Source organism: Canis lupus, chromosome 24 (assembly GCF_003254725.2).
Source record: "Canis lupus dingo isolate Sandy chromosome 24, ASM325472v2, whole genome shotgun sequence".
NCBI lineage: Eukaryota > Metazoa > Chordata > Mammalia > Carnivora > Canidae > Canis > Canis lupus.
In genome coordinates this window covers 46591005-46605776 of record NC_064266.1, presented here as the reverse complement: position 1 = coordinate 46605776, position 14772 = coordinate 46591005, and the positions used below count along the sequence as shown (strand labels likewise).

Genomic DNA, 14772 nt, shown 5'->3' with positions numbered 1-14772 from the left:
AAACGGCCGAGGAGTAACACCGGTTACAAATGGGCCTGCTGGCAAGGCCGGGAGTGCTTTGCTGGCCCCCAGCCCAGCGCTTCCCAGCTCAGGGGCGACTCCTGGGTCCTGGGAGAGCAGGCCCCTCCCTCTGCCCGAGCCCCCCACCCCCCCAGGGCTGGCTGTGTTCATCTGTGCTCTTGGCTGGGCTCTTCCTGTCGGCTCAGCCTCCCTCCCTCCCTCCCTCCCTCTCCCTCTCTCTCTCTCCTCTGACCCCGTCTTCTCCTCCCTCTCCAACATCTTTTACTCGTGTCAAAGCCAAATGAGTCGTCATCCCATTTAGAGACGGGAGTCACCTGAGTGCCCTGAGCCTTCCTGGGGAACCGTGCTCAAGGGGCCTGAGCCTCCACACGCATCTTACAAAGCCCCCTGCGCAGGTGGGGGAGAACCTTCGGGGAAGCGCTTTCCCGCCTGAGCCGCATGGCGAGGCTGACCCCCCAGGACGCCTGGCCCCACTATCCATCACGCCCCGGCGCGGCCTCGGAGAAGAGTTTACAATAAATACAGGTAACGTCGTTCATGACGGGCGCTGTGGGCTCCGCCGACGGCTCCTTCGTATTCACGGCCACTCGCACCTGCGGGCCCGCGGGTGACGAAGCTGGGAGCTGTCCCCATGCCTCACTAGGACAAGGAGCGGCCTGCAGGGGGACCTTCCCCCTAACCCCCACCCCAGGCCATACCCCAGAGATGCAGGGTGCAGAGGAGCCTGGGGAGGGGCCATGGGACCCAAAGGGGTGGGGGCCTGATGGGAGCAGTCGGACGCCTGGAGCAAAGGGTCCTGGCAGCCCCATCTCCCTCCCAGGGCCTGCCTGCAACGCCTCCGCCAGGCCCGCCTCACCACTGCCCTGCTGCCCCCCACCCCCCAGGCCCCTCTGGAGACCCTTACCTTCTCCAAACAGGGCTGAGCGGCTGCTCCGGGGCTGATGTGACGACGAGCGCGGACGCGGCAGGTGCTCTGGCCGAGGAGACGGCCCAGCCAGGTGAGCGCCCTGGGCGTGGAGCCCGCTGAGCACGGCGAAGGGCTCGGTGTGGCCGGGTGGTGCAGGAGCACCCTGGACCCCCACCACGCTGCCCGTCCTAAACGGGGCATCTCCCGGCTCGGCCAGCAGGGTTCCCTGCACCCCCACCCCAGCCGCTTCCCCTGTTATCAGCTGCCCGCTGCATGGTGCAGGGGCAGATTCCCTGGAGCAAGTGCACGGGCCCTGCCCTGAGCCCCTAGCCCGGCCGGAGCCCCACTCCGTGCACCTCCCTCACCTCTGGGCCGGACCTGTGGTGTCTGCCCAGGCTGGGGGCTCAGCTCATGCCCTTTGGTTAGCTCCTCAGGCTCACCTCCCTCACACGCCCGGTCTGTGCTGGGTGCTTCTCCTGCCACAGGGCCTTTGCACATGCAGGGCTGGCCTCGGGGAAGGCTCCCCTGACCCTGAACAGATGAGGGTGTCCTGTACACAGTGCCCCACATCCCAAGACGCTCCTCATTCCCATCATGTCTGTGCCGACTGTTTCCTGCTGGGGACATTATCTGGCACATAGTTGGAGCTTAATTGGTATTTGTACAGAAACAGTGATTGCAGGAGAGAAGTGCGTATGCAGTCTGGCACCCGCAGGCCCACCCTCCCGCCTGTCTGTCCTCGAGGGCTCGCAGCCCAAGGGGTGTCGGGACGTGACCTCCCCACCACACCACTGTGAGCCCTCAATTGACTGGTGACCTCTTGAAATGCTACATCCGGAACCTGCTGGGGGGTCTGCAGACTTGGCCTTTTCCCTAAGTCTCCGCTGGGCAGGAGCTCTCTGCTGAGATCCCTAAGAAGAGCTGATTTTACCGGCTTCTCTTATTTAAACAAGAAATTACGGTTCATTCTCGTGGAAAACACCCTCTGGGAAGCTCAGCTTTAGGGCCCACTTCCCGCTCTATGATTAAGTTAAAAGTTTGCACACGTGGGCCGTGTGTCCCCCAGGCCCTAAGGGCATTGGTTTGTCTCCCAGGATCAGGACAGGAGCCGCCTCGGGCTGTGTGGCCGGGCAGGTGTGCACACCATGGTGCCCGGGCCCTGCGGGAGGGAGGGGGGTTCCTGAGGCAACAAACTGGTCACCTGTCCCTGTGAACACGGGAGCATGACATCTACTAGCAGACCCGCAGCACGCAGCACGCCCAGGGTCCCCCAAAGAGCGGCCACGAGGGCTCAGGCAGGCAAGGGCGCAGCAGAGGGAAGGCCTGGGGAGGGGGTGCAGACAGTGCTCCAGGGTCCTGGGCTGTCGGTGACCTCACCTGAGCTGACCCAGAGGGCTCCAGCCACACGCGGGGCGGCAGCTGGGTGTCCGTGAGGAGCAGGGAGCGGGACAGGGCTGCCTGGGCAGGAGATCAGGCGGCAGGTGTCTCAGAGGCAGGAGGGGTCCCCAAGAGGGAGCGCAGGAGCCCCGGATCTGGCTGAAGGGGCCTCTCATGGAGCCGGGACAGAGCGGGCTGGGGCCTGGGGTTAGGGGCGCCCCTGAGATTGCCAGGGGACAGGTCAGTGGGACCCGGATGTTCAGGCAATGTGTTCAGAGGCCAGAGCAAGGGTGGAAGCAGCGGAGGGAGCCTCGGGGCTCCAGCTGCACAGAAGGGCCCACCCTGTCCTCGCAGGGAGCTCTCGCCGCCCAGGGGGGCTGGGCTGGGGGTCCGATCTTACTCTAGGCTCTTTGGGGGACATGCCCAGGTCCTTTCTGGCCTCACCATTCTTCCCAAACAAGGGACACCAGCTCTGGAAGGACCCAAGTGTGTGGCCCGGGCTGCAGCACGTAGGTGGCAAGCGTGTGGTCTGGGGCCCTCGGGTCCTGGCTGCTGCACCTCCCAGCTCCTGCGGGTGTAAGTGGGTGCCATGGTGGACAGGCAGGGAGGGGCCCGGGTTCACCCCGCCTGGGTGAGGCCTGGTGCTGCCCGCCCCTGCACGTACCCTCCTGCCCAGCCCGCTGTCCCTCTGAGGCTGGGAGGGCCTGCAGTAGGAGGTGCCACCTGCATATGTGGCCTGGTGGAAGGTCACGGCTACCACCGCCTCCCGGCCCAGCAGGCTGAGTGACGGCGATCGTTGCGCCGCAGCCCAGAGCCTCCCCGCGCTGGCACACTCAGGAGACATTTTAGCCAAAGGCCATTAAGCCGTCATGGTCCTAATGTCTCCTGTCCCCCTTCCTGCGTTGAAGGGCCGTGCGTGTGTGAGCTGCCTCTGCTCCCGTCTCCTCTCCACTGAGTCATGGCTGTGCAGCCAGACTGCCCTCCACCCCCGGCTCTGAGCTCATCCGCTCTGCCATCAGTGATCTGTCCCCAGAGCTGTGCTGTGGGGCCAAGGAGACTCGGTCCCACCGGGCTCTGCTGTCCAAGTAGCTGGAGTAGCTCAGAGGACGCCGGGGCAGGGGTAGTGCTTCCGTGTGATGGGGTGGGGGGGGGTCCTGACCCGGCCCAGACCCGGCCCAGCCCTGCCCCTCCTGCCCCAGCTGCTTCCTGTGTCAGAGCAGGGTAGTCCGACTTTGATGCAGGAAAGGAAGACGTGTCTGCACAATGATGCCATCACCCACTCCTCCCGCCCTGGCTCTGGCCGCGGCCTCCCCTGCCAGACACAGGACAGCCCCGGCCAGCGCCCCAGAGAAGAGCCACTCGCCCCCGAGTCCTCACCACCTGCCGGGCCTCCGGGCATTGCTCGGGTGCCCGGCACACAGCAGGTGCCCACACTCACCCTCGGGGCTCCTGAAGATCTCTCCACCAAGCTTCACCGTCAGGAAGTCCTTGAAGGAGACGGAGGTGGCGTCTCCTACGTGGGCAAGGTACGCGTTGGGCTCTGGCCTACCCCTCCACTGATGATGACGAAAATCTGGACGAAGTACAAAGTCTACTGCTGAGGACACGTCAAAGTGGGCAGAATGTGGGCAACAACCCGCACGGAGCTTCTGGGTTTTCCTCGTGGCAAGCCCCGGTCTCGCGTCAGCACTGGCTGCGACTCTGAGAGGAGCCCCATGTTCCCAGTGAGAGAGACCAGGGAAGGGGCCCCTGCAGGTGGGGCCGTGGGGGGGGGTTCTGGAAGGGAGAGAGCCGGACAGGAGGGTCTGCTCAGCGCGAGCCCGGCCCTGCCCAAACCCCGAGGGCGCACACATGAGGCCCGGCCCACAGAAGGCAAGGTGCACCTGCCCGCCACACCGTGGCCAGCATCTCCAGAGGATTCAAACAGGACCCGGAGTCCGTAGAGCACGCATTCCAACGCTCGGGATGTACAACAGTCCCTCAACAAAAACCCAGGAAACAACCCTCCTCAGGCGGAGGGACGACGGCCAGGTGCCAGCCCTGGGATGACCAGGTGCTCGCCACGGGTGTCCTGACAGCGTTCTGTGGGACCGCTCTCTCTCTCACACGCAGAATATGTACGAGATGAGTGGTACGAATTCTCAGCAGAGAAGTAGGAAATATAAAAAAATAAATGAGTATTTTCGAATCCCAAAATACAGCATCTGAAATAAAAAATTCACAGGAGGACTCGTAACAGAACGGAGATGACGGAGAAAGTCAGTGAACCTGAAGGTGAATAGAAAGTACCGGATCCACAGGAGAGATGGGAAGAGAGAGCCGAGCGGAGGCCCGGGGACCGGCAGGGATGGTGTCGGAAAGTCCCCGATGCACGGGAGTTCCAGGAAGAGAGGACAAAGGTCGGAAGGTATTTGAAGGAAAAACGGGGGGAAACATCCTAAATTTGATGAGAGAAATAAGTGGAAACACTCAAGAAGCTCAGAGAATCCCAAAGAGGATAAACTTAAAAGAAAACCACACCGAGAAACATAATAAATCCCTGAAAACCAAAGAAAACATCTTGGAAGCAGCTAGAGAAAAACAACACGTTAGGGCCACGAAACAACGATTCAGAAGCTTGACGTTTGCTGTCGGCACCCGTGACCGCCAGACGCCAGACGCCGCGGCCACCGAGCAAAGTCGCTACGCACTGAGAGGAAAGCGCTTGCGGCCAGAGCTCCATCCCCGGTGACTATTTCTTTCTGGAATGAAGGTAAGTAGAGATAATCCCAGATGAAGGAAAAGGAAGAGAATTATGCCCCCTGCAGACTTCTCCCGCAGAAACGGCACGGGTGCTCCAGGCGGCGTGGCGTGGCACCAGGAGGGGCCGCGGGGGCGCGGTGCCTGAGCAGACAACCAGGTTTGCTTTTCTTCCCTTTAAAATGAAAGAACGGTAAAGCCGTGGTGGGATTTTCAACACTTGTAGGTGTGATAATGTGACAGCGGCCCAGGCCAGTGGGGCCGGGAAGGGGCCTAAATCTGCAAGCTTGCTTTACTGCATGGGAGGGGGAAATCCCAACTCTGAGCAGACTGTAAAGATGAAGGACACTGCATCCCTAGAGCAAGCACTAAAATACCATGTAAGAGGAGAGAGCCACAAACCAGTACACACATCAAAGTGGAATACTAAAGAAAATTAAAATAAAAAATAAAATAAAAAATAAATTCATTAGAACAAATGCACAAACCCAGAGGAGACAAACAAGAAACAAAAAAATCAAATGACAGACCTAAGTCCAACCATATGGATAATTACACCAAATGTTAACGGTTTAAACATTTTAATTAAAAGGCAGAGATTGGTCGGGGCGGGGGTTGGGGGGAGGGTGGTGGTGCCTGGGTGGCTCAGTCGGTGGTGAAGCGTCCGACTCTTGATCCCAGCGCAGGTCTCGATCTCAGGGTCGTGAGTTCAAGCCCCACGTTGGGCTCGGTGCTGGGAGTGGAGCCTACTGGGAAAAAAAAAAAAAAAGAGGCAGAGTTGGAGGTAGTGGAGATAAAGAAGCCAGATCCCACGACATCCTGCATCCATAGTAGGTCCGTAGAATCAAGAAATGCAATAGACCCATTGCCCCCTAATCCCCTTGAACTCACTTACGATTGCTCCGTCCTTCTTCCCCAGGCCTGGCCATACTCGGATTTGTTGTCTGTCCCTATAATTTTATTTTTCCTGAAATGTCCTGTTGTGTGTCGCCTGTGGGCACAATGCTCTTGAGATCCGTGGACACCGTCCCATCCTTCAGCGCTCTGCTCCTCTCTGGTTCACTGTGGGGACGTAGTCCAGCTTGCTTATCCATTCACTCGCTGCTTGGGGTGATCATAGATAAGCCCGCTAGAAGCATCCGCCCGTGAGCGCCTGTGTGCACATACTGCCATTTGCTTGGGTGACTGACCAGGAGCGGGGTGTCGTGTGGCACGGCAGGGGGGCTTGACTTGGAGCACACGGACCTGCTTTCCGACGTGGCTGCTCCACTGCTGAGCTCCCACCAGCTGCGTCTGGGGGCCCAGCTGCTCCGCACGCTTGTTGGCCCTCGCACTGTCAGGTTCAGGAACAAACATAGCCGTTCCACGTGTGCAGGCACCTCTGCCACAGTTTTAACTTGTATTTTTTTTTTTTGTCTGATAATTAAGGATCCTGAGCATCTTTTCATGTGCTTATTTGCCATCCCTATATCTTCTTGGATGAAGCGTCTACTCGAATCTTTTACTCATTTTATTTTTTTAAGATTTTATTTTATTTATTCATGGGAGACACAGAGAGAGAGGCAGAGAGACAGACAGAGGGAGGAGCAGGCTCCTTGTGGGGAGCCCGATGCAGGACTTGATCCCAGGACCCCGGGGTCACGCCCTGAGCCGAAGGCAGATGCTCAACTGCTGAGCCACTCAGGCGTCCCTCTCTTGCTCATTTAAAAAACCAGGCTGTTGGGACGCCCGGGTGGCTCAGCGGTTTAGCACCTGCTTTGGCCCAGGGCGTGATCCTGGGGTCCCAGGATCGAGTCCCACGTCGGGCTCTCTGCATGGAGCCTGCTTCTCCCTCTGCCTGTGTCTCTGCCTCTCTCTCTTTGTGTCTCTCATGAATAAATAAATAAAATCTTAAAAAACAAAACAAAACAAAAACAGGCTGTTTGCACACACCTGGGGGCTCAGTCGGTAAAGCGTCTGCCTTCAGCTCAGGTCATGACCTTGGGGTCCTGGGGTCGAGCCCCAGGTCAGGCTCCCTGCTCCGCTGGGGTCTGCTTCTCCCTTTCCCTCTGCCGCTCCCCGTGTTCCTGCGCTCTCTCTCTTTTTTAAATAAATAAAATCTTTTTAAAAATTGGCGTTTTATTACTGAGTCTTGAGAACTCCGTATGTTCAGAATTCAAGTTCTTTATCAGGCAATATCCCAGTCTGTAGCTCCTCTGTTCATTCTCTTAACTGCCATAGAAAGAGCTGAAGTTGTTTTTATTAAAATCAATTTACAAATTTGTTTGTTTTTTATAGATCAATGCTTTTATATGTCAGATCTGAGATCTTTGCCTAACCCAACATCACAAGAATTCCTTTTTCTTTTTTTAAAAAATATATATACACACATATATATATTATTGAAGTTTGATCTGCCAACATATAGAAGAATTTCCTTTTCTATCTTCTAGAAGTTTTATGGTTACAGATTTTCTACTTAGGTCTATGAACCATTTTGTTTGGTTTGGTTTGTTTTTTTTTTTTTTTTTTTCAGATTTTATTTATTTATTCATGAGAGACACAGACAGAGAGGCAGAGACACAGGCAGAGGGAGAAGCAAGCTCCATGCAGGGAGCCTGATGCAGGACTCGATCCCGGGACCCCAGGATCACGGCCCGAGCTGGAAGGCAGATGCCCAACCGCTGAGCCACCCAGGCGTCCCTATGAACCCTTTTGAATTAATTTTTGTACGTGCTGCAGTGCATGAGTCAAGATTCTTTTCTTTCTCTCTCTCTCCCTTGTTTTTTTTTTGGCATACGAATATCTGATGGTTCCAGCCCCATTTGTTAAAAAAGACTAGTTTTTTTCCCTGTTGTACAATCATTGAACCTTCAGTGAAGTCAGTGGGCTGTATCGTATCGTAAATACCACACTCTCTTAATCACTGCAGCTTCATAGGAAGACTCGGAATCAGGTAGTGTGCACCTGCCAGCTTTATTCTTCCCCAAACACTTCTTTTGGTGATTCCAGCTCCTTTCCCTTTCTCCATAACTTTTATTTTTTAATTTTTAAAAAATTTTTTAAAAGATTTTATTTATTTGAGACAGAGAGAGAGAGAGAGAGAGAGAGAAGCAGGCTCTATGCAGGGAGCCCGAAGCAGGACTCCATCCCGGGTCTCCAGGATCATGCCCTGGGCTGAAGGCAGCGCTAAACTGCTGAGCCACCGGGGCTGCCCTCCCCGTAAGTTTATTTTTTATTTTTATTTTTTTTAAGTTTTTTTTCTATTTTTATTTATTTATGATAGTCACAGAGAGAGAGAGAGAGGCAGAGACACAGGCAGAGAGAGAAGCAGGCCCCATGCAGGGAGCCCGACGCGGGATTCGATCCCAGGTCTCCAGGATCGCGCCCTGGGCCAAAGGCAGGCGCCAAACCGCTGCGCCACCCAGGGATCCCTCCCCGTAAGTTTTTTTTTTTTTTTTAATTTTTATTTATTTATGATAGTCACAGAGAGAGAGAGAGAGAGGCAGAGACACAGGCAGAGAGAGAAGCAGGCTCCATGCACCGGGAGCCCGACGTGGGATTCGATCCCGGGTCTCCAGGATCGCGCCCTGGGCCAAAGGCAGGCACCAAGCCGCTGCGCCACCCAGGGATCCCATCTCCCATCTCCCCGTAAGTTTTAAAGTAGGTTTTCCAAGTTCTACAAAAACTTTCTGCTGCTTCTGCTTTTTGACTATTTGTGTTTTCTTTTGTTTACATTTACATCAGATCTGTGGAGCGGTTTGGGGAAGACGAACACGCGGACGATCTGTGGACGTGGTTGGTCTCTCACCTGTGGGCTTAGCTGACTTCCATAGCCAGGGTCCTGGGGTCCTCCTCTTACTGAAATCTACGCCGTCTCGTTGGATGCGCATCCGAGGGTTTCATACAGTGTTCAGTGCCATATTGTACTCGGTCCTGGTCAAAAATTTCAGTTATTGATTGATCGTTGCTCGGATACACAGGGGGGACGGATGTTTGTAGAGTGACCTTGTACCTGAGGACCTTGCAAAACTCACTTGTGCTGGTTCTTGTAGCTTTTTGTAAGTTCTCCAGGACTTCTACGTAGACCCGTGCGTAGTATCTGTGGACGGAGGCGGCTGTTTAATCCTCCAGCCCGTAGGTCGTACACGCGCTTGTTCGTTGTCTTATCGCACTGTCTAGGCCTTTCGCCACCAAAAATGATGCTAGGTTTGGGTTTCTGGCTTATTATTATTCTTTTGCAGATGCCTTTAATCAGCTTGGAGTTCCCTCCTATCCCTAGTGTGCTGAGGGTTTTCATCATGAGTAGAAGTGAAATATCTTCAAATATTCTTGCAGCATCGGCTGCTCCGGTGACTGCAACATCGTGGAGCCAGCCGTGCATCACAGGGAGGAGTCACTTAGTCATGAGATACTTATTTTTGCTGGATTCAATTTCCTAGTATTTGTTGAGGAATTTCGTATCTGTTACAGGCCGAATGCTTATGCACCACACCCCAAACTCCCTGAAAACTCCTATGTTGAAACCCTAACTCCGCCCGGCGTGACGGTATTCGGAGGCGGGCTCCCGGGCAGGGATTACGGGCAGGCGAGGTCAGGAGGTTGGGGCCCTCCCCGTGGGAATCCGTCCGAGGACACAGCGCGCCGAATGCAGCCCTCGGGCCGGGAGGAGGCCCTCGGCAGGAACCAGATGGCCCTGGCACCCTGACCGCAGACTCCAGCCCCCGGAACCACGCGGGGACGGCTTTCTGTGGTGTCAGCCAGCCCGGCCACCGTCTGGGGAGCGCGGCCCGGCCTTCCCTTCCGCCTCCCGGGAAGCCCAGCGCACCCCAGCTGACCGCGGCTGTCTGGCCAGGGCCCCCCGGTCACGGCCGCGCCCCCGTGGCTCTCGTGTTGCCCTGAGCTTCAAAGCCCCCAGGGTCGACCCTTCTTCCCGCAGGCGCCGTGGGTGCTCCCAGCCTCACGTAGCGGCCTCTGCCGCACTGGCCACCAGCCCCGTTGAAGGCTCCCTGCACCGCCCCCTGAGCTGGCTCTGGGTGCCCGCCTCCGCCAGATCTGCGCGCTGGGAGCAGGCGGGGCGCCGTCCCGCTCCGTCCTTGCCTCGACGCGCTGGGGCCCTCCGGCCTGTGGAGCCTCCGTCCCCTCACCTGTGCTCGCCGTGAGGACGGCGCGGGCTGGATGCCCACGGGAGGCCGTCCCCTGCCCCGCCACCAGGCACTGGCAAGGCCCCGCACGCGCCATCCCCCAGGGCCCCCCGGAGTGAGCTGGTGCCGAGACGGCGGCGCGGGGGCCCAGTGTGCCCGTCCAGGTTCTCGTCTCCCCGCAGCCCACCAGCTGCCCCACACCTCTGCCATCTGTCTCCGGGCCCCCACGTCCCCACGGGGTGAACATGGAGGCTCCTCCCCACGCCTGACCCGGCCAGCCTGGGAAGGCCTGGCCCTGCGCGGGGCTCCACTCAGAGGCCGGGACTGGCGCCGGGGCACCCTGGGAGCTGGCACGGGGAAGGCCGCTGCAGTGCGAGACCATATTGTGCCTGTCACCCGTGCGTTGGTCCTTTGCCAAACCTCTGCCTCGCCTGGCACCAACAGACACCTTCGTGTCCAAGGCCCGGGGTGCTGGCTGGTTTCAAGCACTTGCTGTCTGCTGGACGTCAGCGTGACCGAGGGGCTGAGCCAATGTCCCGGGACGGGCAGGGCCTGGGGGGGCCGCTGGACACGTCCACTCAGGACCTGAGCCTCCCGCCCAGGAGGCCCCGAGAGCTCCGCGGACATGGACGTCCCAGGCTCGGCTCTCCTCCCCTCCCCCCCTCCCCTCCCCTCCCTCTCTCTCTCCTGCTGGGATTTTAATTGACCCTTAGTTAGTACCGGGGCTGGGGAGGCGGTTCGGTGGTTTAGCGGTTCGGGCGGGGGCAGTACTGTCTTCAGAGGATTCACAGACACTAATAAACCCAAATAAAAGCCAGAGAGGTGACTCTAAGCCAAGGGAGGAGCAGTCACCCTCTGTGCCCAGTGGTGCCCCTGGCCTCGACGCGCTCCCACCACACGGGCTTCCAGAACTGTCCCGGCCCTGCGCCCTCCCAGAGCCTCCCCAGCGGGACGCAGGCAGGGGTGACCTCAGACGAGCAGCACGCCGGAGGCTGTGTCCACGCGTGATGCCGCCCGGCCACCCGTGTTTCTCGCTGGGTCTCAGGGCTTATCCCCCTGCGACCCTGTCCAGGCCCCAGCCCAGGCCCTCCCTGGGGGCTCCGGGCGGCAGGCGCGGCATCTGTTCGCACCAAGGCCCCTGGCTGGTCCTCCTTTCAGCCCCACAACCTAGGAAGCCCTAACCAGCTCCTCCCGGTGAGCGGCCCGTGCTCCTCGTGCTCCTCGTGCTCCTCATGCTCCTCGCCAGGCCCACGCGGGACCCATCAGAGAACTTTCCAAGATTCTCTCACGACTCCGGCCCCTCCCTCCTCCCTTCCCAAACTCTGACGTAGGGAGTCTTGGCAGCCGGCTGGGTAGGACCCCCGGGTCAGTGGTCGTCAGGGGGTCCCCGACCCGTAGCATCGTGGGAGCGCGCATGCTCGAGGCCCCACACCGGCTGCGCGCGGGGCCTGGACAAGCCCTCCGGGTGCACCTGGGGGAGCCCGAGAACCAGCGCCCCTCCTCACTCCCTCTCCGGCCACCTCCCCCGCCCCCGCCCCAGGCTCAGGGTCCTGTGGGTCCCCGGGCGCTCGTGAGCGTGGACAAGTCACAGCACCTGTTCCACTGGGAAGCGCTCTGGGCGCAGGAGGCCCCCATGGTCCCGCTTCCCCAATTCTCTGCCCCCCCCGCCCCCCCCCCCGCATCAGGGCCCTGGGGGGCTGAAGGCGTCGCCTCCGGCCGGCTGGGAAGGCCGGGTGCGGGTGTGCAGGGGGCTGCGGGCGGGCGGTCCTCCGTGTATTTTGCTGCAACCCAAGTGTGGGTTCCCCTTGGGGCAGGTGGAGTTGGGCAATCTCAGGAACCCAAGCTTCTCACCTGCGGAGAGACGGGCCGCCGCCCCCTACAGCCCTGGCTCCCCCGCGGCTCGCCCGCAGGCCTCCCCGGGAGAACCCTGTGGGGGCACAGGCCTGCCCGGAGCCTCAGTTTCCCTGTGCGGACGATGGCACACTGCCACGGGGATGCTGGGGGAGTAAATGGGGCGCGGGGGGTGGGGGGACCTCGAGTGGCACTGAACAAGCTCGCTACCGATCTGGACCAAACTGCTGTCCCCTGACCAGCGACCTCTGTCGTACTGACTCCACCTTTATCCCCACGCCCCACCCTTCCTCCTCGGGTCGTGGTGTCAGAGGCCCCGGGGCACAGGTCACCTGCGTGTGGATGACCCCAAATTCACGCCCCCGTTCCAGAATTCTCCCACTGGGCCCACGGCCACTGCTTGGCCCCCTGAAGGCCCAGCGGACGGCCCAGACGCGGGGAGGCCAGGCACCGCCGTCCGCCGGCTCCCCAGGCCGCCCCAAGCTCCGCCGTCGACGCCCGAGGGTCTGGGTGTCCCCCCGCCGAGGCGCCTCACCTCACGCCGTCCACTCTCCAGCCTGTGCCTCCAGCCTCAGAACAGAGGGGGTGTCCCCTCCCCTTCGGCTGCCAGCACATCACCTGAGGTCCCCGGGAGCCCGGCGTCCTCACTGCCGCCAGGCTCCGCTGCCTTCCCCGCGGCAGCCAACTGGATCTTATGAACACAGGGACCGGGCCTGCCTCCTGCCCGCCCCTGCCCCTGCCCCTGCCCCTGCCCGTGGAGTAAGCCCGGCCAGCTCGGGGATGTGTCCCCGGCCCCCTCAGCCCGGCCCCGGCCAGGAGGGCCTCCCTCCACGGGGTGGACCACCCATCTGTCCCAGGCACCTCAGGGCCTTTGCACCTGCCGCCTCCCCTGGGCGCCGCCTTCCTGGACCCGCCCGTCAGTCCCACCTGCTCGTGTTCACACCTGACAGTGTCTCAGCGGCTCAGGTATCGGGGCCTCCCCCAACCCCCCGCTAGGTTGTGGCCCACAGAGGCAGCGTCCTGCTCCCGCTGTCCTGGGAGGAAACTGAGGCACCGGAGGTGGAGGCGCCTGCGGGTGCATACAGCCGTGAAGGATGGAGGGGACCTGACCCCAGGCCTGGGGAGGCCATGGCCCCCCTCTGCGCTCACGTGGGGCTTCTCCAGCCCCCTCCCCCCCCCCCACGGGACAGCGGCCTGGCGGTGGACGCTGCGTGGGGTCCAGGCCTGGCGGGTAAGGGCTCCAGGGTGCCGCTGGGTGCGACTGTGACAAGGCTCCGGCGGGTGGGGGGGGCGCGGGAAGGGGCTGGAAGGGGGGAAGCGGCAGGCCCCGCCCTGGCCCCGCCCCCTCCAAGCAGGGCTGGGGCGCCGGGCAAGGCTGGGGGCCTGGTGACGGGGCGGGGCGGGTCCGGGCTGCGGGGGGGTGAGGGAGGTGCCCTCCCCTGCTGTGCCGCTGCCCCGGGGGTGCGCTCCGGGCCCTCGACCTGGGGCCGCCCACCCGCCACACCCGCAGAGGCTTAGCCCGCGGGCCTCAGTTTCCCCGGTGCTACAGTAACCGCAGCCTTCCGGGCGGGGGCAGATGCTGCCCCCTTCGCTGGCCGCCGGAGCCGCGTGCCCCCCTCCGTCTGGGTCCGCGGAGTTACTCTCGGGGCCGGGCAGGGGGGCGCTGTCCTGGGCCGCCCCCCACCCCCGGAGCTCCCGACTTCTCTCTGGCTCCAGCCTAGAGCTGCGTCCTGCTGATGGAACCACAGCCCAGGCGGCCTCCCGTCAGCCATGGGGGTCAGTGCTAGGTGCTGGGGCTGGGGCTGGGGGCTGGGTGCTGGGTGCTGGGGCTGGGTGCTGGAGCTGGGGGCTGGGTGCTGGAGACTGGGTGCTCGGTTCTGGGTGGTGGGGCTGGGGGAGGGTGCTGGGGGCTGGGGGCCAGGTGCTGGGTGCTGGGTACTGGGTGCTGTGGGATGGGGACTGGGGGCTGGGGACTGGGAGCTGGGGCTGGGGGCCAGGTGCTGGGACTGGGTGCTGGGTGCTGGGGCTGGGGACTGGGGCTGGGGACGGGGGCTGGGGCTGGGTGCTGAGTGCTAGGGCTGGGAATGGAGACTGGGGCTGGGTGCTGGGGACTGGGGCTGGGACTGGGGCCTGGGGCTGGGTGCTGGGGACTGGGGCTGGGTGCTGGGGACTGGGGTTGGGACTGGGACTGGGGCTGGGTGCTGGTGCTGGGGCTGGGGGCTGGGGCCATGACTCCAGGCCCCCGCCAGCCCCGTCCTGCCCCCTTCGGCAAGGGTTCCCGAGAGGGCCACAGGTTCTGGTGCAAGACGCCCAGACAAGGGCTTGTCCCCAACCCGGGCTGGGCAGCATTCCTGGGGGGCAGGATGGCCCCCCCAGTTGTGTGTCTGGCTGCCAGGAGGGCCACCTGAGGGGAGCCCTCGAAGGTCCAGTCCACAGGGTTGGGCCATAGCGCCCTGGAGAGGGAGTCCAGCTGCAGGGTCTCCCCCCAGGGGCCCCTCACCCCCCAGCGAGGGCCGGGCCCCCCGGCCCCGCCCTGACCCCGGGCACACACAGCTCGGCCTGCTGTCCTGACTGCGGGTGTCTCTTAGAAGGAAGCCTCGCTGGGGTGCCCTCAGGAGCTGAAAGCCCTGCAGGGAAATCTCCCTCCTGGCCCGCAAGTCGGGGTCCCTTAAACAGAGCAGCCAAGGGACAAAGGTCAGGAGGGCTGCGGGCCGCGGGCTGCGGCGGTGCCCTGGAGAGCAGGAGAGCAGGCTA

At 61.2% G+C, this 14772-nt stretch overlaps 1 protein-coding gene across 2 annotated transcripts; it reads right to left on the bottom strand.

The window, feature by feature from the left end:
* Positions 1–5608: 5608 nt before the first annotated feature.
* LOC118352182 (uncharacterized) lies at positions 5609–10814 on the bottom strand. Of its 2 annotated transcripts, none has more exons than XM_035705595.2 (2): positions 10171–10814; positions 5609–5793 (listed from the first exon to the last, which is right to left on the bottom strand). In XM_035705595.2, exons 1-2 carry the CDS (start codon positions 10792–10794, stop codon positions 5791–5793), a joined length of 627 nt encoding a protein of 208 aa, XP_035561488.2. In that variant the 5' UTR covers positions 10795–10814; the 3' UTR covers positions 5609–5790. The 2 variants fall into 2 exon arrangements, with proteins under 2 accessions (XP_035561488.2, XP_035561489.2); XM_035705596.2 differs by having other exon boundaries at positions 5609–5790.
* Positions 10815–14772: the final 3958 nt, after the last annotated feature.

What these genes read in the sequence shown, in the direction of transcription:
- LOC118352182 (XM_035705596.2), bottom strand. Translation starts at nt 10,794, where the DNA reads ATGTCCGCGGAGCTCTCGGGGCCTCCTGGGCGGGAGGCTCAGGTCCTG. An exon ending in CGTCCTCACGGCGAGCACAG is followed by an intron (nt 5,791 to 10,170) that starts GTGAGGGGACGG and finishes TTTTCCCAGTAG; the next exon opens with GCTCCACTCCCAGCACCGAG.